Here is a 25,035-nt window from a genome sequence, read left to right as displayed (position 1 = left end):
TTAATTTGAGGGTGGAAAATGTTTAATATTTTTAATATTATAATATTTGTAATTATTATTGAAGGTTTCCGGGAATGTCCTTAATGAGCTGAATCTTTTGATGTTTGAATGGTTTGAATCGGCCCATGCATTCTGAAGATATGCTGAGCCAAAAAACGTACGGAAGAATAATAATAATAATAATAATAAAGACGTAGAAGAACAAGAGTTTGATTGCCATGGCAATCAAACTAATAATAAAGACGTAGAAGAACAAGAGTTTGATTGCCATGGCAATCAAACTAATAAAGACGTAGAAGAACAAGAGTTTGATTGCCATGGCAATCAAACTAATAACAAATGGTAATTTTCTGCTATAGTAGCCTAATAGTGTTGTCATCAACATGATTTATAAGGATTACAGCTAGCTTCAATATCTCAGATATCTCTATGTATATACAATATATATATAATATATATAATATTATCACTACACTACACTTGTACACTTGTCTTCACTTGTCACTACATAATATCTATGTAGTGACAAGAAAGTCAGTGTTTTGACAAATTACTAACAGGAATAAGCTGCTAAGTTACAAATATAACAAGAACAATTTGCAAAGCTGGTGTTGATGTTTTCTAATAACCTGCACAGAGGTAGTCTACGATCAGCAACTAAAAACGGATTTCTATCCTAAATAACACATTATCAATAATCAAAAATGACAGAGGCGGCATGATGTATTTCACTTGAGTTTATTTGTAACAAATGAAACTTGTGTCGATAAAGAACAGAAATCCATACAGACCTGTTTTTCAGTTTTCACACGCTCCGAGAACCAATGTATGAAAATAAAAAGCACTTGTTGACTCGGAGCAGAAAAATGAAACAAAACAAAACAAAAGAAACAAAACAAAACAAAACAAAACAAAAAAGGTTTACATGTACAGACCAACTGGAGGTAACTGATCCAAGTAACACACCATATTTTCATGTTTATACAATTTATAAACTCCAGTTTAATTCATCTACATGATACATTGGGCGGGGTAAAATAGAACACTTTTATTTGTGAAACTTCTCTTTTGTGGTACGACAAAGCCACAAAGTGATGTATTGCACAAACTGCTGTGCCATATAACGGTGATTTCAGGTGCATCCTTGTACTTATATATCACTCTATATCTGTTAAATTTCTTTTACTCTTGCCATTTATTTATTTATTTATTTATTCATTCATTCATTTATTTATTTCAATTACTCTCTTGTGTTTTGTGTTATTTACATATACACAACCATGTGAGCATTACAGGGTCCATCTTAAACTTGAGATCAAGGTAAGACTCCTTTTCTGGGTTGGGGGGGGGCTATCAGAGATATTAGAATACTAGTATTAGTGCATAGTAAAAAGAGAGAAAGTGCAAGTCTTCCCATAACAGGTGTGACCAAAGGGGCATTTCAAAAGTGGTACCATGCATACAAAAAAATAAAAACAATCGACAACAGGGTTACTGTAGTAAGATGGTGGAAAACTATACGGTTAATGCAGGTACAAAAAAAAAAATGACGCAGGTTCTGTGTCGTTGGGGACATAGCACCTCTCAGCCTTTGTTGTTAACACATATAAAAACATCAGAAGGAGGACTGACTTCAGGTGAAGGGTTTTCAGGTGGGAGGCATACTTATATGGTTTTGATTTGACAGACATGTCGTTCAGCTTTGTGTAGATTTCCGTGCAGCTGAGCCAGCTGAGTTAATGGCAAAGATTGTGTAAGAGGTGAAAAGTTATATTTAGTCCAAAATGATCAGACAGCCTTGCTAATAGTAACCTATTCTGCAACCACGTTTTGTCTGTAGTTGAGTCTCATGTAAGATAAGTGAGTTATTAAAAGAGATATAATGCTGCTGGGTTTAAATTGATGAGTACGGCCATCCAGCCTACAGAAAGCCTTCCATTCAAACCTTCATAGCAGATAATTGAACGCACAAAACACTTCCACGTACTCTAACATAACAAAATCATATACACAGACATTCAAGTTCACACACATACAAACATACATAAAATACACAAAAACCCTTAAAAGTAACTTTATCAAAATAGGCGTGTAATATAAGGCACTAGAAATCTAAAATTAAAATACTTATTAGATGCTGTTTGAAATATGATCATTCGTTGGTTGCTGTGACACAAAGGAGGATGACATCATCTACTGGAGTGGTGACATTTATGATAAAAGCTCTATACTTTCCTAACAGGGTCAGAGGTCACATTTCCCCCCCTGTCCGGACACATTAAATGGTGGCGGGAACCGTGTTGTGTCTGGAATAATGATGCACCTTTATCAATATCATTAATATCATCATCATCACCATCATCATCATGGCATATAACTGCAGTTAGTGATTTGACACAAAAATATATAATACATCTACTTATTGCACACTGAATCAGACACAGAGTAAAATCAAAGGTGAGCATTCCAGTGAGAAAATCCTTCCTTCCCCAGACCCCACCCCCTTTTTTTCCTCTACATCCCTTTCTAGAAATCTTTGTGAAGCTTATTTGGACACATAAATAAATGTATTTTACTTTCCGTGCATACTTTCTGTACTCGTGTTTTTTTTTTTTTGATGTACACACAGAACGACTTAGTGGGGGTTTCATATGTGTGGTAGCAGCAGCGTCAATACTGGGACCCTACAAATAATAATAATAATAAAAAAAAACAAACAACAACAACAACCCTCCTCTTCAGGTCTTGGGACACTGCAGGCGAGATCGTGATGAGGCGAAGAGGTGGTGCATGCGATGTGTTTATCAAAAAGATAGTTTGGTGGAGAATACAGGAGAGTGACACTCAGGTGGCATTTTTTTCCAGAAATGTGAACATTTCCACACTAGATTTGATTGTACATTTAAAAACAGTACCGCATCACTTTTTAAAAAAGGGCTACAGCTCATTGGATTACACAGAAAAAAAAAGTACAACTTTTTTTTTTTGTCGTATTGTCAGTGGGGACCAAAGTCAAAAACAAACAAAAGAAGCAGAACGTGCCATAAAGAAATATCCATTTAAAAAAACTATTTTTTTTGTTTTCTAAAAAACTAAATGAATGTTTTACTTTGTGGTATGCATTTTTAGACCTCTCTTAAACTTCCCTTATCTTAAATCGTGAAGCATAAGGTTGAATTGGTGGTGTTTCTTACTGTATGGTAGAAATATCTTCTTTTTTTTTCATTCCTGGGAAACGAGAGTCTGTTTCCAAAATAAAACAGAAAAAAAAACACTTGTCGGTGTCTTTTTTTTTTTTGGATGTGTGTTCTTTGTCTTTTTAATACTGTGTGCTCTGTGTTTTCTTCTTCTCCTGTTGGCAATTCTCTGGTGCTCAAAAGTCCCAGTTCTTTTCAGTCCATGAGGCTTCCAGAAGATGTATTTGTGAGACTCCTTCTAGACAGTCCTCATGATAGAAAAATCAATAAAATAATAAAAAAAACTTGTTTTCCTGTGACAAGAAAAATACTGTAGCCGGCTCCTGTATTTAGGTTGGTGATGCTACACTGGTGGCGAACGAGGTGAAAGTTCCACACCCAAACAACCACAAAACAAAGAAAGAACCTTTTAGGTGCCTCACAAAAGCACTGAACCAAATAAAATCTATATCTGATCAAGTATTCTGATTGGAACAGTGGTTGAAGTTGCTTCTTCAGACTGACCAATGGGTGTGTTTGGGCTGAGGGTGGAAGGAAAACACCCTTGTCAAGCAGGTTGCTATGGCTCAGTTAGACGTGCTGTTTCTGGGTACGGGATTAGCCGATGGTCCCCCCTTCACTCTGCATGTGGTGGCTAAATCTTCACACACGCACACATCGCAGCCTAGTGCATGATTCAGGTTGTGTATGACTCAAGAAAGCTGCACTGGGTTGGATGTGGCATGGAAGACAGCCACTGGGTTTATGTTGCATAGTGATCAAAGCTTCCCAGGTACTCCAGACTGGCCCGGTAGCAGAACTGATACTGGTCCTGGAGGGAAGCAGAAGAGTATCAGGTCAGTAAAGAGATAACAGAAAATAGGAGTGAGTGTTTCTTTAAGATAAATGGAGAGAAAGTGGTGGAGCTCACCTCTGTCTGAACGGTGGCAGGTCTCTGGGTGCGCAGCATCTTGACAGTCTGGAAGATGTCCACCACTCCTTCATACCTCATCCTCTCCAGCACAATACTGAGGGTGATGAACACACCGGTCCTTCCTACTCCAGCACTGTAGGCACACAGGTTGCAACATATTTAGAGCTGGATATGAAAAAACAGTTATAACTGCAGTTATGTACAATATAATAAATTGGACTCAACCTAATAGCCAGACACGCAAGGAGATGTTATCAGGGAGAGCGTTAATCTACCTGCTGAGCCACAGCTGTCCTGCTCTGTACTCTCTGTAGACGGGTACCTAATAGTGCAGTTAAACTTAAAAATGTCTACAAGTCTGTCCTGGAGAGATGGAACTCTTCTAAAACATACTATATCAAATGGAGTTTTGATACATTTAGTTTGACACCAGTCTGCTCATCCTAATGAATAATATATATACATTGAGGGCTTTGTTGAAACATAGGTCTTACCTGCAGTGCACAGTGATTGGCCCATCCTGGCCAAACTGTTCTTTAGTTTTGTGCACCTGGCCAATAAAATCAATGAATCCCTCCCCTGACTTTGGCACTCCTTGCTCTGGCCAATCAGTGAACTGGAACTGACGAACTGTTCGTGATTGGCCATCCTAAAAACAAAAAAATGTATGTTATATTTTTTAAAAATCCCCCTTGAAATTTCTCTGTCACACACATAAACACAAAACTGATGACTCACCCTGGCATCGGTGACTTTGAACTCTCGAAGGATGTACTGGGGCATGTTGTACTCCGCCATGGGATCCACCACAAAGTACTGGTACCTGGCTGAGCGCTCTGCAGGCCAGTACTGATGACACTTCTCCTGTGGAGGAGAGAGCAAAGGCTTCTCTTCAGAGGCTACATTATGTTTGAAGGATTTAGTTAGAAAGAATGATTTCTGGCTTCTTTATCATGAAAATGTCTCCATAACTTGTGAAATTCATTCATTGGAGGCAATCTGGTGCCAGATGAGATGTGATGTTCGTGATATATAAGTCATGTCACTTTGTCACTGTGCTGTGTGCACTCTCAGGAACATTTATTATATTTAATGTATTATATTTCAGTTCTGATACGTTTCCATCAAAAGTACAGCTGATTAGCTGTAAGACAGCCATATTGAACCACATATTTTTTTTAACTTCACACATCAAAAGGGTGTTCCGTCATGTGTTTTAGGAGCATTGCTTTTTACAGTTCACAGTACACAAAGTGATAAAGGAAAGTCAATAGAAGAATAAGGGGCTGCTGATTGCTCAGCCTTAAAAAAATCCATTTCAGAAAGTCATATCCCTGAATTACAGTACTATGTGTGATGTTACAGTACATGCTTAGGCAAAAATGATCATGTAATCAAAAGCAAATCACTGTCTGAAGTAAGGGATCGACAAGCTGCACTGGAATAGTGCACTATAGTTCAAAAGCTGCAGCTAATCTTAAGGAATTTAATTCAGTTTCCTTCAGAGCCTGTACCCCTTTATTACAAAATTCTCTGTACTTTCTGGCACATTGTCAAGTTTAAAGATATCAATATGGACACTTAAACTAGCTGTCGCCAGCTTTGATCCCTGTAATCATCACCAGACTACAAGCCCTTATACTGGCAGAATTAGAGGTTTGTTTCCCTGCAGGGCTACACAGTGTGCTTGATTACATTATATTGTGTGAGCGTGTGTGTGTGTGTCCGTACCCTCCCCATTTCTCTCAGTTTGGTTAACATAACAACTATGGTGGAGTTGTGTTCCCACAGCATCCTCCAGTAGTCCTCTGTGGTCTCAGCCAGCGGGCCTTGGGTTGCTATGTAGGCCTTCTGCTGCCTGCATACAAACACAAATACACAGGACAAGTGTGTATAAACCGTCTTGCACAGATAGGCATATAACAACAACAGAGAATAACTGATGTTTGAATTCATTTTCTCTAACCTATATCCATCAATAAAGCTGGCGTTGATGTAGTCAGAGCCCTCCACTCCTCTGATTGGCTGCAGACACACCCGTGTGGTCTCATAGGGCATGATGTTCACCAGGCGGTTCTTGAACTTGTTGCATGGCAGATTGGCACTCACAAACCGTGATGTGTGGGCCTTGGCACTGGCCAGACGCTGGCATGGAAAATAAATCATTTTTTAATATTACACAGGCTGACATAAGAACATATTTGATATGGGCCTAAAATAAGTAAGACAAAGCAGCAAAATGACAGTAGTGATTGAAATTCTAAGGTGATTATGCAGCTATGTGCCCTGCAGTTGTATGAATAAGTACATGACCCAGGTCATGGCAAGGCTCACTAAGTCACTCACTCTTGTTCAGTGGTGACCAGCAGATTGGTGCAGCATCTGCAGTTATGCAGGAAAATTACATAAATGGAAGTTGAATTATGTCCCAAATGTCACATGTGGTGACATGTGGTGACTTGAGTAGTGATTGATAGCATGAGATGACAGATATGAGAGGGAAAAGTGAGCGTCGACTAAAGGAACTTCTCTGGCACACCCAGTTTAGCCCACTGATGAAAAGAATATCTAATCTGGCATGGGAACACCTTAGGACCCTTCAGGAGGAACTAGAAAAGGATGTAATAGGAGAGAGAGAGAGAGAGAGAGAGAGAGAGAGCAAGAAGCCACTACTATGTGACACCAGAAAAGAGAGTATGGATTAGTTGGTATGGTAAAGTTAGCCTTGTTTTATTCTGACAAACTCAAACTATAATATTTTCATACAGCTGAAAGTCTGGGATAATTCCACCATACATCCCACGGCCTCCATTTGACTCCAACATAACCATACACAGTGTTTTGGTTCTCACTTCTGTCTTTTTGTAAGGGAATGTATAGCAGTACTGGTAGAATAAAACATGTAGGGATGGATAAAAAGAAGAAAGGAAAATAAAAAGGAAGTCCAGACAAATTCAAGGACCTCATTCAAATGCATTTAGCATAAGGCTTGGTTTTCCTCTGGCATAGTGGACAGCTGGAATTAGAAAATCAGCTTGACTCGACAGGCCTGAGGATATTTAGTCAGACATTTTCAATTGAATAAACAAAGTAGGGGCGATATAGGGGGATGAGGGCAGTGGTAGGGAATGAAGAGGTAATATAATAAGATGAATAAAAGGAGGAAGGAGAAAATCAAGAGTTGGGGGGCAGGAAACCACAAGGCCCCACACTGTCTCCGCACACATATGTGAACCCCAGTTGATCCTGCACCCAAAAAAAACACCACTGGAACACACACATGCATATAGATACGTGCAGACAAGCAGACATGAGCACATACTGTACACTCTCTCTCACACTCGACCACTGGATGACATGGCTTAAAATGCAAGACAGAACAACAGAAAAAGGAACCGCAGACTCAAGGGGGAAACAATGGGGTCTCATGAACCAAGCCTCGACCGTCAGTGGCTACCGGAGCGCTGTGGGAGAAACAGCAGTACCTTATTTTCTTACACACAGACGAAGCTGGAAAATCCCACTAACCACAAGTTCACCAGTTCATTTGGGTACTCTGAAGCAACTTTCCAGCATCAACAAAAGTAATTCTTCTTGTCAGTTGGTTTGAATTTGACTTGGTCTTATCAATAAAGTCCGGCAAACACTAAACTTTTCTCTGCTTTGATACATGCCAGTATTTTTACCATCTGTTAAGCTTGGATAAAATCAAGCCCCGTTGGCAACCTCTTTGAACTCAACCAGTAAATTCTCTGCGAAAGGAAACAAAAACATGATGTGTTAGCAGAGTGTTGGATTACCAAACGCTGCCAGAAAATCTTCTGTTCTTGCTTTTTTCACATACAAGTGCTTGAACTTTTTTCCTATTTGAGGGGTGTGATGCAGCTCCTCCATGAGAAATTCCATCATTTTGGTGTTGATGAAGGTGGAAAGTGCGGCTTCAGACAGCGCTCCTCACTGTCCCATAAGTGTTCAAGTGAGATGAAATGTGGTGACTGGGACAACCCTGGCATATGTTTTACATCAATATAAGGCTGAGCAAACAGCTCAGTGAGCGCTCGGTTCATTGTCATTCTGAGGAGACCGCTGCTATTAGGCGAGGAATGCTGGAGCAGAGGATGAAGGAGATTGCTTAGAGTCGCTTTGTGTTTACTTTGCCCTCTGAGTGTCTGGGCAGATATAAACCATTCCAGGAAAAAAAATTAAGCCACCTGCTTCTAATATATACCTGTACAGCTTTTCTCTGTTCACCCACACAGACCAGACAGGTCTGCAGTGAACTCATCTCGCAAGAACTAAATATCACATAACATAAAAACAGCTCTAGGTTCTCACTCATTGTTTGTGTACTGAGGTTTAATGTCCTTATTGTGAATTCTAATCAGCTTGCTAAATTTTTAAAAAGGCCCCTGCAACTGTAACTTTCTGGCCTTACTGTACGCCCATCAAACTATGATGCATTCTGAAACCCCTAAAAGAATTCTCTTACCTGAGATTCAAAGGGTGCAATCCCATAATCCCCTTCAAATCCAACTATCCATCCTGACTATATGAAACTCTCAAACGGGGACTTAAACTCTGAGAACCACCAATGGTCTTGGGAAAAAGGCTCAGTGGCTACCAAGGTCAGAACATCCAGATTCAGACATTGTGTATGCTCTTGAAGACAATTTTCTTCCATAGCAGAGTTCTGAAAGAGTGACTCTGAGGTTCAATATTTTTTGAACAACTTCTCAACAGTTTTTCAGGTGAAGAAACTGAAACTCAACATGTCAAAGTGTTATAGCCGCTCAGATCATGCAAATTTGCATGAAGTGATGCAGCTGAAAGCTTTAGAACAGCAATTAAATGGACATTGAATTAAAATGTGTTTGTGTAATGGGTCTAGTTTAATATGCAACATCAGTAGGGTGCAACAGTTAATTCTTTTTAGGGTGGACTGTTGCACCTTAATGCCTAGACTATTTTGTGTGTAAAGTGGGGAAGCAGAACAGCAGGACGGTGTTATTGTGGCTCTGCTGGCAGTGGAGGTCAGTTGAACAAACTGCCCTGTGAAAGGGTGGGGCAGTACAGCAAAACAGTGCAGGAAAACATGGTGGCACATTTATGATGGCATGCAACTTCACACCAGGTTCATTTGTTGTATGTGAATGAAAAAAGGTGGAATGAAAAACTGGTCTTTTCAAGCGATTTCTGTGTGAGAATATAACCTAGAATAGCTGGCTGGCCCCAAACAGACCCAAACAACAGATGTGGCAGAAACCCATTGGGTCCCTGGCCATAATGAGATCCCTCCACTATGACATGCTGTATACAGCCCCGACTTTTAATGTCTCCAAACATCTGACTTCCCTTCTTCTGACCTGCCTACTAATGTGACAGGAAGTCTAGATTTCAGAGTTTCATCACCTTTGTGTTTAAGAGCTTTGACTGTTCTTTGCTCGTGGACAGCATTGTTAGTTAACAGACCACCTTTAGATTCTCAGAGTGGGCTTCTACATTGCTGACTCTGATGTCTGACCTTCTGCCTGGCGATGGGCAAGAAAGTAACTCACCTTTACACAGAGCAGTGAATTGTAACACTATTATCATTAGTCAGTTTTATGAAGCATCAATCAGTAGGGCCTAATATTACAGCCTTCAGTGACCTACTAGTGAATAGTCCTCACCTTGAACTCCACCTCCATGCCAGTGACATTCTCTCCGGGTTCTATCTGTGTCAGCCTCTGGATGTAGGAGTACAGGTTCCTTGCTGGGACCTCGGTGTTCCCGCAGGTCACAGCTTCCAGAAGCGCATCGTGAATGAAGATGTACTGGTCTTCCGTCTGGACCATGTAGTTTCTCTGGGAGCGCATCAGCGTGACGTGGCCATAGATGTCAATGGTCTTCTCGTGCTTGATTCGCTCCGTCATGGCATCAATCACAATGAAGCAGCCGGTGCGGCCCACTCCAGCACTAAGCCAAAAACCAGGGAAACACAGATGGTGAAGTGATTTAGTCATATAACCTGGAGTATGAACAATATTCTTCCTGAGTGTATGAGTGTGTTGTCACACCTGGCCCTGCAAAGCTCTAACATGCTGTGCCGAAAGTATCACAAAAATGCCAGCCAGCAATATTTTCAACAAAGGACGTAAAAATTGACATCAGCGATGAGTCAGCATCACTGTCTCACTGGCGTTAGGAAGATATCCTCCCTATCGACATACAATCCAGAAATATAATACATTTAGCTGCCCACCCAAACACTTCACATTTCTGCTGTGCTGGTACCTGAATGGTGAGACAACCTGACCAAGCAAGTTTGGGCAAGTGGATAAAAATTCTTTATATGGTTAAATTAATATCAGGATGTATGTGTGCAGACTAGAGTGGAATGAGATTTGGTCCATTGTTTGATACAGAGGCTGGTTGATATGTTAAGGCACATTATGATGGAGTCTTGCCGAGATAATTAAATTTGACTGATAATCCTGTTAGATACTCCATCTGACTGCTACGGAAGATTAGGAAGAGCTGCTCTCCTGCCAACCTCTCCGCCACCTCCCGCCCTCATCTCCCTGCCTCTTTATCTTCTCTCTAAGCACCCTTCCAACACCAGCCCTACTTTTCACTCTCACATTTGTACATTTTTTTAAACTTCATTTTCTCTTCACCTTCCCTTTTTCTTTAATTCATCATTTTCTTTCACCGCGTCCTGGATTTGACCTCACCTTCTCTCTCATTCTGCATGTATCTCCTGCTCTAACTCCCAGTCCCTCTCCATCTCTTCCTCTCAATCATTGTCTTAGTCCCCCCTTCTCTTCCCCTCCCTTGCTTGCTTCAGTCTATACCTCGCTAATTCCTCCTAGGAGCTTTTGCGCCATATTCCCTCTGCTACCCTCCATCTTCTTCTCTTCTCCACTTGCTGGTGAGAGCAAATAGCTGCCTTATTCCAGCTTTGGAGCTCCACACTGTGCCAAGCCCGTAATGACAAGTTTCCAGAATCTTCCTCCATCCATGAGCCTCCTGCTGCTCAGACAGCAGCTCATTTGAATATAAACTTATGAACCCATATCTGCCACTAGCTTAAACGGTATATTGTCAACTGTGAAAGCTAATTATGGAAGACAGGGTCAGCATGGTGGCTGCTGCTGTTGTTAAACCTGAGAGATGATGGAGGTTGTTAAGAAAGGAATTTGTATGTCTAAGCCAGTGAAGATGGTTTGGGGTTTGCATAATGGCAGGTCAATCCTATTTTAGTCCAGAGCCTCTGCTCTAAAGAATTGTATACAAGGGCCCTTGGACTCTTCCTGATTTTTCACAGACTCCTGAGCTCTTGCCACATAAAAAACCCAAAATAACACACAAGTATTTCATGTGAACACACATGCATATAAATCCAGGACACTATTTCTTCTTTTTTTGGACCACTGCATTTGTATTATGTGTAACATATGAATAGTATAAAGTATAAAGTGAACACACACCTGCAATGGACAATCATGGGTCCTGCATCTGGAGGGTTGCAGGCCTTAACCCGACGAAGAAAGGCCAGGAATGGGGTGGGGTGTTCAGGCACCCCGTGGTCTGGCCATGCCGTGAACTGGAAATGGCGAACCTCGCGCTTCTCGTTGGAGCCACTCTGCGTGAGACAGACAGGGGTGTTAAAGATAAATCTGGTGTTTTTGTATTGCTTTGTTTACTGTCAAAATATTTTAGCTTGTGTCTCAGTGTGCTCTGACTTCAGTGACCTGGCTGTCTGTGCTCCATGGTCTACTGAAGATGTATAAGTTGAAAAATCTTGGTATTTTGAAAGGTACAGTATTTTCCAAAACAAATAGGCACTATCATTTGTGGGAAGGAATAATTACTATAGTTACTAGTATACTTCTCAGCCACTGTATAATATTGTAATTTGGGTGTCTAATGAGTATTATTAGCAGTGGAATAATGTAACTAAACCTTTTTATATGACAATGATTAGTAATTAATTTGTATAAATTATTATTGTTGTTTTTTTTATCTGGAGCTTCAGAAAGTATCCTCTACATTTTTGATTATGATGAGAGGCTTTAAGGTATGCTGCCTCAGGCACCTGGTTTAAAACAATGGTATACTGAGAGATTTACTTGGCATTGATAGACTTAACCAGCATCAAACAAAGCACCTATAAAATCCTGCATTACAGTTTAAAATCTCTTTATAATGTGATAAATCTCCTTTAAATTTTGATTGAAGAACCAATAATGCAAAAAAAAGAAAAAAGGAAGCACCTGCACATTCATATATAATGAAACATCAGAATCAACTACAAACACACCAACTACTAAGCATAAAAACATGAAAAGGTCAATACACCATTATACTCCACTACACATGTTGTGTGCTACCTTGTAAAGAGCGAAGGTTCTGACAGAGTAGGTGGCCAGCTCCACTGTGTCCAGCAGAGTGACCTGGATGAGGCCGTAGGTCTCTGTGCCACGTGTCGGCCAGTACTGATCACATTTGACCTAAAAGGGAAAGAAGGCAGAAGCTGTGAGAGCTGTAGAGCAGTTTGTAAATATTTGTGCACATTTCTTTTTTTGTGAAAGAAAAGAGAAGGAAAAGAGCTGACGGGTGTCAGTGCACGTGTGGTGAGGGGTGTGATGAACCGCATCAGTGAGTGTTTGCAGTAACGTGTGGGAAAAAATGTGCATATAGTTTTAGTAAAAGTGTTTGAGGGAAGAGTGAGAGAAAAAGAAAATGGGGAGAGAAGGTTTTACTGTCTTAAGTGGGTTATCCTGTTAATTGTCACAGGTCAGTGGGCTCACAAGGATCCATGGTGCTCAGAGAAGCCAATGTATGGCACCACATATGTGAAGCCTGAGCGTTCCAGCTTCACAAATCCCTACAAAACTACTCACAGCACACCAAATCCCAGCTTCCCTAATCACCAAAACACCTAAGAATTCCCCTGTATCGGGCGGTCATATTTGTAGTTCTTATGCTCAGCCTCAGAGACCACAAAGGAGAGAAAGGGAGAAAGTCCCAGTGGAGATAAAAGGGGGAGGGGGGCCTTGGCAGAATCAGGCCAAACCAAACGTTATGTGCTGATCCTTCCAGTCCTCACATCAAAGACAGCAGGGAGCTCAGCTCAGCTTGCTCTGCATTCCACTGCTCCAGACTGGGGATTATGCGTTTTGGCCCGGTACGTTCAAGCTGTAATTACAGCTTTTCAACTGTTGTTTTCCCACCAGACCTTGATTCACTGTGGGGACAGGAATGGCTGTCCATGTAGGGGGGCTACACACTGCTAGACACTAAACAGGATTGCGGAGAATGCCTGGTGTGAAGACTATATTATCCAATGATTTATAGGCACAGCAGAATAAGTGGGCCCTGCTCTTGTGTGGTTTGATTGGTGCTAAAAAGGAAGGATACTGGCAAGATTCCCACAGTGGGACCATCTGTGATCATCTGTGTTGTTAATGCATAAACACATAATGTTATAATGTTGAGAGGTGTTAAATGAGATTAAATCATTTTCTCCAACAAACAGCCCACTGCTCTACTCAAACAGTAGATACAGAGGTAGTGGGAAGATAATAAAATGCTCAAATTGAAGGCTTTCATTGCACAATATTGTAACCATCTTATTGAATTTAAAGATTTTACAGCTAAATATGCATTTGCAAACTAAAGATTCACTATATTTACAAAACAGTAGCAGTGTATGGTTTCCATTAAGGAGATCTACAGCCCTTTATTCTGAAGTTAAAAAAAAATCATGCAACTCCACACAACTAAACTAAAACATCCCTCTGTAATGGCTACTTACTATATACCACATATTTAATAAAATGTACAAGGATTGTAGGTGTTATCATACAAACGTATGTGCACTGTAACTGAACTGCAGTGGTTGTAATAAAATCAATTTCAGTCCAAGTTAACAATGAGTGCCTTGTGGTGAGTTGAAAACAATCCTGCATTCCAGCTCAATGCACTGGTCATTACTTTAGAAAAAAAGTGGAGAACATCAGAAAAAAGAGGGAAAAAAGGGTAAGGAGGAAACCATGTGAGGTGAGGTTGCATTTAAAAGGGGATTAGCATAGGAGAGAAAGAGAGGTCTTGCCTTAGAGAAGAAATAAGAGGGCATCTGAGGGTCAAACAGACACAACAGAGACAGTTGGAAAAAGTTGAAACGGAAACAGAGTTTTAACACAAGGCACAGGTTAATAGGAAAAGAAGCACAGATGGGAAGAAAGGATCATTTTCTGAAAAGGGCACTGGACACAATTGGTTAGCACTTAATCATGATTCATACCTCCAGCCATTCTTGTTCACTTTATTCTAACATGACATTCTCATTACATTGGATTTTTACTCAAGCGCAAATTCTGTTAACAACAGCAAAATGCCTTGAAGCCAAATGATTTTCTAATTCATTACCTACTCCAATTTAGCTGTACTTGTAATCCCTCTAGGTCTCACTCACTTTATTCTACTCTACTGAATTCTATTCTGATCAACTACATGCAACTTGTGCTGTTCTGCAGGCCAACTCCTCACTCAACCACGGCATTCTTAGTTTGGTCATCAAAAGCTCATTGCTGCTTTTTGGATTTATTTTCTTTTACACATTTCCTCTCTGTTCCTCTCATGCTCTCTCTTTGTCTATCCAGCAGTACTTCCATCTGCTATAGACTGTCCACCCACATCCTAAAAAAACATCCTGTCTGTTCTGGGCTTTGTCCTGCACCTCCTAACAATGATCTTGTTCTGCTTAACCTTATACTACTATTTGAGTCACTGTGTCCTCTCTCTAGTACTTCAGTCGTCATCTTTTTTTCCATCATGCCATTCATGTATTAAAGGTTAGAAACTACAGCCTGTTTAATCCAGTCTAATCCTATCAGTATCTGTACTGTGTTAGTGTCAGTGGAACAACCTCCGTTGAACATTTCCCTACAGAAACATTATAATGATATATATATAAGTTAATCAAAGAAATAATGCATAGATGTTTCCCGCTATGTCACTACAGGCAATATACTTGCATATCCCAGATATTATGCACTGATATTGATGCATATGTGTCAAATACATTGAATATAAAGGACAGAAGTTTGCAAAGGATGTTTTGGATAATATAGATCTAGCATTATCTAGTCATGACCTCTAGTGTTATCGTGCTTGAATGTCCATGCAGACCTCATTGGATGATAACATTTGACGCAGAGTGACTGCATGTTATGCTGTCCATTTTCAAATACCCAAAACAGAAATACTGCAGAAGTGAAAAATGTCATTACAAAGACTTAAACTACATGCACATGTAACAAAGGCTGAAGGACTGGAATCTCTTTAGCCCCTAAAATTGATTTTTGTTTTGGATCAGATTCTACAAAGAATATGGAAAAAAATAAATCCCAGTCAGAATGTTTGGGTTTGTGGCTCTTTTTTAGCATTTTGTACATTTGCTGTTTAGTATGAAATATAGAAATAATGTGATTTGAAGCCTGTGAAAAAGATTATAGTAAAAAAAATGTTTATTGTTGTAATGAACACACCTGAAACACTAAACTTTCACCTAACACCCTTCTATGCAGTTAACCCTGCACTACTATAGCTTACTCTATGCTAAGCCTTTACTACATATCACACCATTATCTCTTAATATCCCTTAATCTGTCATGTCCTGTGATAACCTACACCACAGTCCCTCTATACATTTTGTTCTCATCCACCCCGACACAATCTTTATTCAATTCTTTGGCCATTCTTTGTTCTACCCAATCTTTGCTGTCCCTGTGCAATTTCATCCTGTTTTCTTACCCTTGACTTCTCTTCCAGTTTGGTCATCATGATGATGTTGGCTGTGTGCTGCTCCCACACCATCCTCCAGAAGTCCCCAAAGGTCTCAGGGAGGGAGCCTTGAGTGGCAATATAGGCATTCTGACGGCGGTAGCCATCGATATAGTTAGCATTGATGTAGTCACTGCCTGGGACACCTGCATAATAAGAAAGAAAAAAAAGAGGATGTTGGTAAAAGGGTGGAAGAAAGAATAGAAAAACAGGTGTCCGGGAAGGAGGACAGAACAGAGACATAGAAGGTACTGAGATACTGCTTTGTGTGTATGATGAATGGCACTGATAACACAAAAACATGTATTGTCCATGCAATTTTCTTTTGCAAATGAACCCTGATTCCTATTCTGTTTGGCGGTGGAATAATCTATATGGATTATTTAAAGTCGACCATTGTGAAAGCAGAGTTATGTCCACATAATAATAACTCATAAGGATCATCTAAGGTCATGGCAGGAAGATTAATGTTTTCATAGGGCCCAGCGTCCTTTGGTGTTGGATTGTTCAGCTGTCTTGTTTTATAATACATGCTAAGACGATCATGGGCCTAATCTGAGTATACTCTGGATGTGTCGCTTTGAATGGCAATATGACTGTAAGGCTGTGTCTGTGTAAGACTCGGCTGACACTGCTTGTCCTGGAAGGGATTGTGTGTATGTGTGTGTGATGTGAGGGACCGTCTGTGTGTGTTTGATTTAGGATCAGGCCTGCTCATCTAGGGCCTAATACCATAATCCCAAAAATCACTGAGTCACAGCTCAAACATGCACACATACACTAAAACACCAAAGTACACACAGAGACATACACTCAGCCGTGACCCGATTCTGCCGTAGTGGGAGACAAAACTCCTTTTGAGTCGTCTGATAGCAGTTTTCATTTAAAATGATAGAAGTCAATGAAAAAAACAGGAGAATCCCAACAGGAAGAAACTACTCTCTTCTAGCAGCTTATTTTATGAGCATGACTCAGTCCCATACAGTCGTAAAAACCCCAGGCCGATGTTCACAAACACACACACACACAGTGAAATGACAGAGGAATATGGGGTATTTAAACAACTTACTTTAAATGGGATGGGGACAGACGGTAAGAAAAGCTTCTAACATATGTTTATCAACCTCAGTCTTTAAAAGACAGCTTGCCTAAATGCTTTGATGTGCTACAACTTTATTGCGAGGGACTCCAACAGAAGCACTGAGCAGATAAAACAAACACACACTTTCAGTCACTTGGTGGCTACACTGGCTTGGCAGAGAGTGTGTGCTCATGAATGTGCAGAGGAGACTGGGAGCAAAAAGTGCATATCTGTGCCTTTGCATGTGTTTCAGATCTACAATAGACCATACTTATGTGTGTGTGTGCATTGTGAGTGTGCGGACATGCTCAAGAGTATATGCATTTTCTAAGCTGGGAGAAAGAGAAACAGCCAGGGCTGCAGGACAGGCGGGGGTGGAAGGGCTGCTCACACATGCTCTGCCCAGATAAGGCTCATCTGTTTGGGCTTGGCCTCCCACTGCCTCCCTCTCTCCACACTGGAGCTGCCAGTTTCTCTGCCTCAGGTCTTTCCCTGCTGAGGTTGGTGAGTGCGCTTCAAAAAACACACTAAGAACAGGAGTGAGACTATTTTCCTTCTCTCAGTTCTCAGAAAGACTAAATCCAGTAAAATGCATGCATCATGAATATAGTGTAAAAGTTCTTTCCTCAGAAGTTAAAATGGTTAACGGTCAGAACAAATCTGATGTGGTACTAGAATCCTAAGATGATTGTTAAAGCATTGTGTGTGGGGTGTCTGGGAACTGCCAGCCAGTGCAACACATCTTGGGACTATTAATATCCCATCTGTCATGGATCGAAGCTTTCTCACACACATGTATGATTTGCTGTATTTTTGACATAATGCACTCCATAGCCTCCAACCCTAACCTCAACCATCACAACTACATGCCCAATCTGAATCCTTACTGTATGCTTAACTCATAACCCTCAAACAGCCATTTAAACAAGTGAGGAAGTGACCTCAACAGCCACATTTCCTAAAAATAACTTCATTCTCAAGTGTGCCCTCACAAAGATTGAGGCAAGAGAGAGTGCATGCACACACACAAACACACACACACACAGTGGAAGCATGTCTTACCCTCAATGCTGGAGAGTATAACCCTAGAGTGATCATAGGCAATGACGTTAGCATAGCGGTTCTTTGGTTTGTTGACCTCCAAGTTGGAGTTCTCCCATGTGAACTGCTGACCAGGGTCAACGGACTACAAGACAGAAAAGTCAGAGAAAAGAAGACAGCTATTATGATTTGATCATTTATGGTTGTTTAGTATAATTGTCAGGTTTTTGTTCCCAGAAATCTTATTATTGGTATTCTTACACTGGGTTTTGACAGTCATGCCGATATCTCTAAAATAATTTACAATAAGGATAAAATGTCTCTTATTGGTTGTAATTGGTGGCTTAAATTGTTGACATAAGTTCACATTCACTTTTTGATTCCTGTATAGCCATTTTCAGACATGTGCTCCTTTCCACTAAACTCATCGCATATGCCCTAATAGCTGCCCTGCTCACTTCAATACGCTGGACCTGGTTAAATGTGGGTATCACTTGATTTTAATGTGGTGCAAGGCTAAAAGGCATAAAAGGTGTATTAATGGACAGAGATGCAAAAGATTACACCCAAGGCATCAGCAGTGTTCTGATAATGGGTATGGACTATAGTTATGAAGTTAGAAAAGGCAGGACAGGATCACAAACACTGCTGGAATGAGTTTCCTCTGCAGGCTGACTCGCCTAATCTCCTAGATCAGGTGGGCAGTTCAGAGAACCAGGAAAGGCTAGAAGTAGAGTCTGCTGCTTCACATTGAGAGGAGCTGGTTAAGGTGGATTGGGTACCTGATAAAGATACCTACTAGGCAGATCCACAGGGCAGAAGTAGGTTTGCAGAATGCATGATTCAACACTGGTAACAGTGAGTTGTCCATATGAAGTTGTGAAGTGTCATTCAGAAATTTAAATGAAAGCAAGCTTTCTGAATGACACAAAGCCATCACTTTACCCGACTAAGCAATGTTACATATACCATGTCTGAAAAAGGCTCATGTACAGTTTTTATCGTCTGATTTACAAATAATAGTATACATCAACCCGCAGTATTACTACTTGAGCCACACTGGCATTGGCCTTTACAAACGCAAAAATCTGCATTGAGAAAAGGAACATTTTGATGATTCCATGAATTTGAGCTTACAAGCTTCATCCAGCACTTCTGCAGCAAAACCCCAACATTAGAACCCGAGTACAAATTTAAAATTAATGAGGCGTTATTGATACTAAATAGGAATGCAGGCATATATGATATCCCTTTAAAAAAAGACTTTCCACTTTCAACAGCTACCAGAGAAAGATGATAAAAGCACAATAAATTCCACTGGGAGAGAGGGGATGGTTGTGTTAGACCAACACATTAAGTTCCTGGAGGGTAATTACAGTGTAACCATTGCTGTTAGCTGGGAGAGGCAGACATGAGGTCATTATGGGGCTGTCAATGGAGAGGGACGAAGAGAAGAGAGCCAGAGCAATTTAGCAATTCTGAATATTTTACGACACATAATTATGGTTTGGTTGGGAAAAAATGGACAGGAGTGGTGCTGGATAAGTGCATTTGTGTGTGTGTGTGTGTGTTTAAGACTGGTTTCCATGCACTGCCAACATCATGTGTGTCTGATTATCACACCGCAATCATTTCTGGCCTCTCTCTCTCCCTCAGTCCCTCTTCCATCCATCTCTCTTGTTCCTTCGTTAAGGGTTCAGCAGCAAACAAAGCACACAGTCATGCAGAGAGAATGTGAGGCTCAACAGAGTGGTTCCAACTTACACCACAATTACATACAGCTTCTCCCTCACTGTCTCTTCCACCCTTCTCTCTCCCCAACACTTTTCTTCCCCCCAAAAAACATCCTTGCTGTTTTTCTACTTTATGCATAATGTGTCTTTGTCTTACTCTACATACGTATATCTGTCACACACAAGTTGTCTCTCTTTCTTTGTGGCCAATTAGAGCGTTATGTCTCCTTCCTCATCCAGAGGCTGAGATTTAGTTTTTTTATGCAGGAAAAGAAAACATTTTTATTCCTATAACAGCTCTCTGTGGAGCTCATTGTAATGCTATTTGCTACCCAGGCAGCATGTTGCGAGATATTTTTATTGATGTATTTTTGTTTTTATTGAGTGCCACAGTTCAGCACACCAAGTTCAGGCACATTGTTATCTCCAATTAGATGCCTTTTTTTTGCTTCACGTTAACTGTGCTGCAAGTTCAAGAAAACTAATCAGGGGGCTTCTCTTTATTTATTTTTTTTGCAGAGAACATTTGCTTCTTGTATCAGCTCTCAGTCGCTCCCGCTTTATTTCTATCGCTTCTTTCTCCACTAGAGCGTAGAAATGAGTGCCTGATAACCATCTGGCTGTAAGCATACTCTCTTTGAGCTTGCAATTTCAATTTTCCTCCTATATTTGTATAGATAACAACAAGACAGTCAGGACAAGAAAATGTACTTTATCTTGCATCATTCCATGACAAAGGATTCAAAATGCAACTTAACTGTAGAGACTAAAATCTACAGCAGTGAAACTGAAACCGAGCAAAAGAAATGAGTTGTCAGCGATAGACTGCTGTGTGTTTGCATCAAAACTGGACCAATTTCCCAGAGTTACAGAGTTTCATGGACAGATAATCAGAATTCCTACCTCATACTCTTGAGAGAACTTGAGATTGTCATTTGCCTTCAGGCGCTCAATGTGATCTGCCAACTCAGAGATGGGGACGGGCGGGTGACTTGCCATGCCTGCCAAGCACAGAAATAGAAAAAGAGGCCATTTTCATACACATACAACTGAAGTCTTTTGAAGGAAAATGTTAGAGTTAGGATTCTCAAAGGACATGTTGTTTAGTCTTCTGTCCATGGTCAGCAGAGGAAGTAAATGGAAGTGGTTTTTTTGTGTGTTTTTTTTTTTAGTGACCATTTTCTCTCCAGGCAGACAGAACAATGTGCGTGTTCAGAAAGTTACTGAGGCACAAAAACACGTCCTCAGAGTGTATGTACACTGCTGGCGAGGATAAAAAAGGCTATGACACAAGCCGTTAAAAATTTAGCATGAAATCTTTTTTTATAGAATTTTTCTAGCAGCATTTGATGAAATGTTGTCAATTCAAGCAGCTTCATCCTAAATGAGATGGAAAGTTAGTTAGCATGATAATGCTGAAAAAAGAGAGAAAAAGACAGAAAGAAAGAGAAAAATGTGGTGGCAGTGGGGGAGGGGGGGGGCAGCAGAGAAAAAAAGATCTATCACTAAGACCAACTAACTTGACAAACGTCGATAACCACGGTACACTGAAACACGGTAGGCTGAAAAGGAATACAACACCACAGTTAATCTCATCAACAAAACTAACTCTGACTACATGACGCTTGTTTTTCTGATACGCCTCCACTCTACCTGGAGTCTGGAAGTTGATCCTGCGTAGCTCCACCGGATCAGTGGGATGGTGGGAGGACATGGCTTTGCTGCAGGGAAAACTGCCCTTCCTTCCCTCAGCCTCGGCCCTTTTCCTGTAATAACAGACAAAATTTACCTCAACCTGATGTGTTTAAAAGGTCCCTGTAGGAAAATTAATCTGGGAAAAAATTGGGACTTGGGTTTGTGTTGAAGTGAGTTGCTCCTTGGACATTTTTACAGGAATAGCTGTAATACTCAGGAAATGTCTTTTTTATATACTTCCAGAGCTTTGGTTGACTGCTGGTTTAGTATTACATCTTTTTCTAATGACTGGCTCATGGTGGGTGTCTGCTTTTGTCATAGAAACTTCCAAGCAAGCAAGGCAAAAAAAGATTAGAACATTAACTTGTTAATGTCAGTGTTATAGACATTTTTTGTGGTTATTGCCTGGTGTATGGCGCTGTCCGGTGCTGAAGTTCTTCACCTTTGTACATGGTATATTTTTGTGGCCACTTGAATTAGGCTTATAGCTGTTTCACTAAATATTCCTTGGTCACATTTAATTAAAAATAAATGTATCTATTAATTATGTAAAAATCATCTCTGTACATGTGACATGTGCAAACCCATACAGTGTAGCTGTTTGACTATAATTAGGCAATTCGTCCAGCACATTACAGGTTAATACAAGCACTAGTGCAATCCTGACTCTTCAGGGACGTGTTTTCTTTGCATAGGCTTTTCAAGGAAAACATCCCTGCAGGACAAAGGGAATGGTAATAGGTAGCGTTTGTTTACCTGTCAGGTTTGCTGGATCCAAACAGGGAGACGAGCAGATAAAAGGACAGACAAGCATGAATACCATTAGTGTCTAATCAAAAAACAACAGACACCAAAGCAATGCTGAACCCGTCATTATCTCCTCCTCATTTAAACTAATCTGTTTCTATAGGATCGTGTTAGAAAGGCACCTCCTGTAGACAAGAAGACAAACAACTGATGTAAAATGTTTCATGCCATACACATGATCACCCACTGCACAATAATAACATGCCATTATGGTTTAATACCATGGGGTCTATGAAAAACAGATTTTTAACATCAAGGTTAATAATTTTGCGATGCCACACAGCTAAAACAATTATCCATGTGCATTAACAAAACTCTAGCCAGAAGACCAGATGATTATCATGGATAATAGTGATGTAGCGTTATCTTCCCCTAGATCCCCTAGATGCTCCCTGTATGCACAGATTACAGGAAAACATTTGTGTATTACAACCTGTAAGCTAAATTCAGCTATGATTAGTATATTAAACAAACCGATTAGAAAGATAATGTTCTACCTAGAAGCAGTGTAATATGACTTAATGTTAGTCCTGCATGTTTCATACATAATGAAACACACATCTGGTTTAACATCAAGAATTAGATAAATATATATATTTTTACGTTTAGTTATTACTATGAACTATTTCCCACAAATAGTTAATTTATCATTGAATTACAGTCTACATTGTGAAGTTGCTGGCTGGTTAGGTTAGCTGAAAGCTGAATAAATTAGTTAAATAGCTGTGCTAATTTTGCTAAATTTTGTTAAATAACAAGGCAGAATGACATTCCACCAGAAAAATACAAATATTCCTAAAAGCAAGGAACAAATGATGACGCAATTTTTTATTTCCATCACTAACATGATTTTGATTGAGGTTGTAAATTCAAAGTTATGTTAAGTTATTCAAACATTATGTCAAAGTTGATCATTCCTTGGTTTTTTAGTGTTGTCAAAATGTCAAACTTCACAATCTTGTTAATTGATGCACCACCATGCCTCTGAAGAATGGGTCTGAGAAAACTGAAAAAAACTTACAAGCAGATTTACTGCCAAGTTGTATATTTATTTATTTATTTTTTAATTTTAATGATTCTTAAAGCAGGAGTGATTTGATACAGTTACAAGAGCTGTGGCTTAGTCAGTGAAACTTGCTATTTTTTATTGTTAAATTAACACCTATTAAAATTAATGGTAATTATTTATTGAACATTTTACTATTGAAATCTCCTACACTGGTGTCCTTACCTCTTGAAGAGGAGAATGGCGATGACGATGCAGACAATGAAGATCACAGCCAGCACAGGCCCCACCACCCACAAAAGCCCCTCCTCCTCGTCAACAATTGGCTGAGGATCCACGTCTGATGATGTCACAGGATCAGAATAGGGGCTAGTAGCATACATGGTCTGCAAGAAGCGATACGTTTATGGATTTTCACATATGACCTAGACAACTCCCTCTTTAGATATTTGAACTGTGGGTCATAATGTGTACTCACATTCTCAGAAAGGTCTAGCAGTGCGAGCACAAAGAAAACATATTCCTGTCCGTTCTGCAGAGGACGGTTGCGAAAGTCTCCATAGTTTCGTCCGTCACCCAGTGTGAACTCCAGGGGGAGGGTCTTAAAGTATGCTGTGACATATGCCCTGGGATCAGATTGGCCAGCCTGTCTGCGGATGCGAAGGGCACGGCTGATACTGGTCCTGTTGATCTCCTTGAGGAGCTGAAAGCAAAGAAAACATGGATGATACAGGAGGAAGAGGAGGAAAAGACGGAAGAGAAAATGATAAAATAGGAACGAAAGAACAGGCAAAAGGTTTCTTCATCTAATTCATACCAGGTTCAAACAAAGTGCATCATCACTGCAATGTAAGCTTTCTGTAATTGTAGTAATATTAAAACACTATAATTTCCTTTATATTTGCAGATTACATTTCTGTGGTTTCATACAAATAACATCTCAGAGAGATTTTGACAGTTTTATCTCACACAAAACCCCTCATCAGTAAAGAAACAATGGGCTGTATAAAGCATTAAAGTGTCTTCATCAACTGAATTGCTACATCATTCATCCCCAGAGACAGTGGGCACCATAAAAACTCTATTGAAACTAATCTATGACACATGACTGTGCTTTCAGAACAGCATAATGATGTGATGAGGTCTTTTGAAAAAGCCAGGAAATAGAATTAGATGGAAAATGGCATGCAAAAGTTTTGTCTAGATTTAACCAGTAATGAACCTTCACATCATAAAAAATACAAATACAACAGCAGCAGCAACATTCCAACAGACTCATCACTTTGCCCCTTGCCAAACATAGGTTTGAGGCCCTTTATGTTATTTTTCTATTTTCTGCATGTCTCACCTCATCCAGGTTCATCTGGTCAGGGTCCTCCCAGGAATTAAGGAATTTCCCTCCCCGCTGCTTCTTCAGTGGCACCACCACCACGTAGTAACCTCTGAAACATAGTATGTGCTGGGATCAGGCTAGTATCATAAACTAGACACTTTTTTAATATGAGAACATAAGACATGACATAACATGAGAAACACTTTACTCTTTAATATTATAAGAGTAAATAATATATAGTACTATATCAGGACAGAAACTATTATACTGTTTTCTGAGGGTGCGTAGTACAAAGTACTAAACCAAATACCTTCATAAAAACATTAAGATTTGTTTAAACTAAATGAATAATAATGCTTTTTATTGTCCAAAATGTGTAGTTTGAAGAACTAGAGAGTGT

The 25,035-nt window shown here is 40.0% G+C and overlaps 2 protein-coding genes across 2 annotated transcripts in view; one reads left to right on the top strand and one right to left on the bottom strand.

Annotated features, from left to right (window-relative positions):
- kdm4c (lysine (K)-specific demethylase 4C) overlaps nucleotides 1-5,839 on the top strand; it is a 45,479-nt gene extending 39,640 nt beyond the window's left edge. The window contains exon 24 of the transcript XR_003670917.1: nucleotides 5,822-5,839. The gene's annotated coding sequence lies outside the window, so the exon portion shown is untranslated. The remainder of the gene's footprint in view (nucleotides 1-5,821) is intronic.
- ptprdb (protein tyrosine phosphatase receptor type Db) overlaps nucleotides 2,585-25,035 on the bottom strand; it is a 133,797-nt gene continuing 111,346 nt past the window's right edge. The window contains exons 28-45 of the mRNA XM_028408344.1: nucleotides 24,651-24,744; nucleotides 23,781-24,005; nucleotides 23,528-23,688; nucleotides 22,246-22,257; nucleotides 21,448-21,560; nucleotides 21,315-21,356; nucleotides 20,698-20,795; nucleotides 18,083-18,206; nucleotides 15,910-16,085; nucleotides 12,483-12,602; nucleotides 11,580-11,734; nucleotides 9,780-10,065; nucleotides 6,077-6,255; nucleotides 5,842-5,968; nucleotides 4,849-4,974; nucleotides 4,605-4,759; nucleotides 4,108-4,243; nucleotides 2,585-4,008 (exon numbers count right to left, since the gene is read on the bottom strand). Coding sequence (XP_028264145.1) covers nucleotides 3,940-4,008; nucleotides 4,108-4,243; nucleotides 4,605-4,759; nucleotides 4,849-4,974; nucleotides 5,842-5,968; nucleotides 6,077-6,255; nucleotides 9,780-10,065; nucleotides 11,580-11,734; nucleotides 12,483-12,602; nucleotides 15,910-16,085; nucleotides 18,083-18,206; nucleotides 20,698-20,795; nucleotides 21,315-21,356; nucleotides 21,448-21,560; nucleotides 22,246-22,257; nucleotides 23,528-23,688; nucleotides 23,781-24,005; nucleotides 24,651-24,744 — 2,398 coding nt within the window. The 3' untranslated portion in view covers nucleotides 2,585-3,939. The remainder of the gene's footprint in view (nucleotides 4,009-4,107; nucleotides 4,244-4,604; nucleotides 4,760-4,848; nucleotides 4,975-5,841; nucleotides 5,969-6,076; nucleotides 6,256-9,779; nucleotides 10,066-11,579; nucleotides 11,735-12,482; nucleotides 12,603-15,909; nucleotides 16,086-18,082; nucleotides 18,207-20,697; nucleotides 20,796-21,314; nucleotides 21,357-21,447; nucleotides 21,561-22,245; nucleotides 22,258-23,527; nucleotides 23,689-23,780; nucleotides 24,006-24,650; nucleotides 24,745-25,035) is intronic.

This window comes from Parambassis ranga, chromosome 1 (genome assembly GCF_900634625.1).
Source record: "Parambassis ranga chromosome 1, fParRan2.1, whole genome shotgun sequence".
In the NCBI taxonomy this organism is placed as follows: domain Eukaryota; kingdom Metazoa; phylum Chordata; class Actinopteri; family Ambassidae; genus Parambassis; species Parambassis ranga.
Note: the sequence above shows the minus strand (reverse complement) of the source record. Positions and strands in the feature narration are given on the sequence as shown.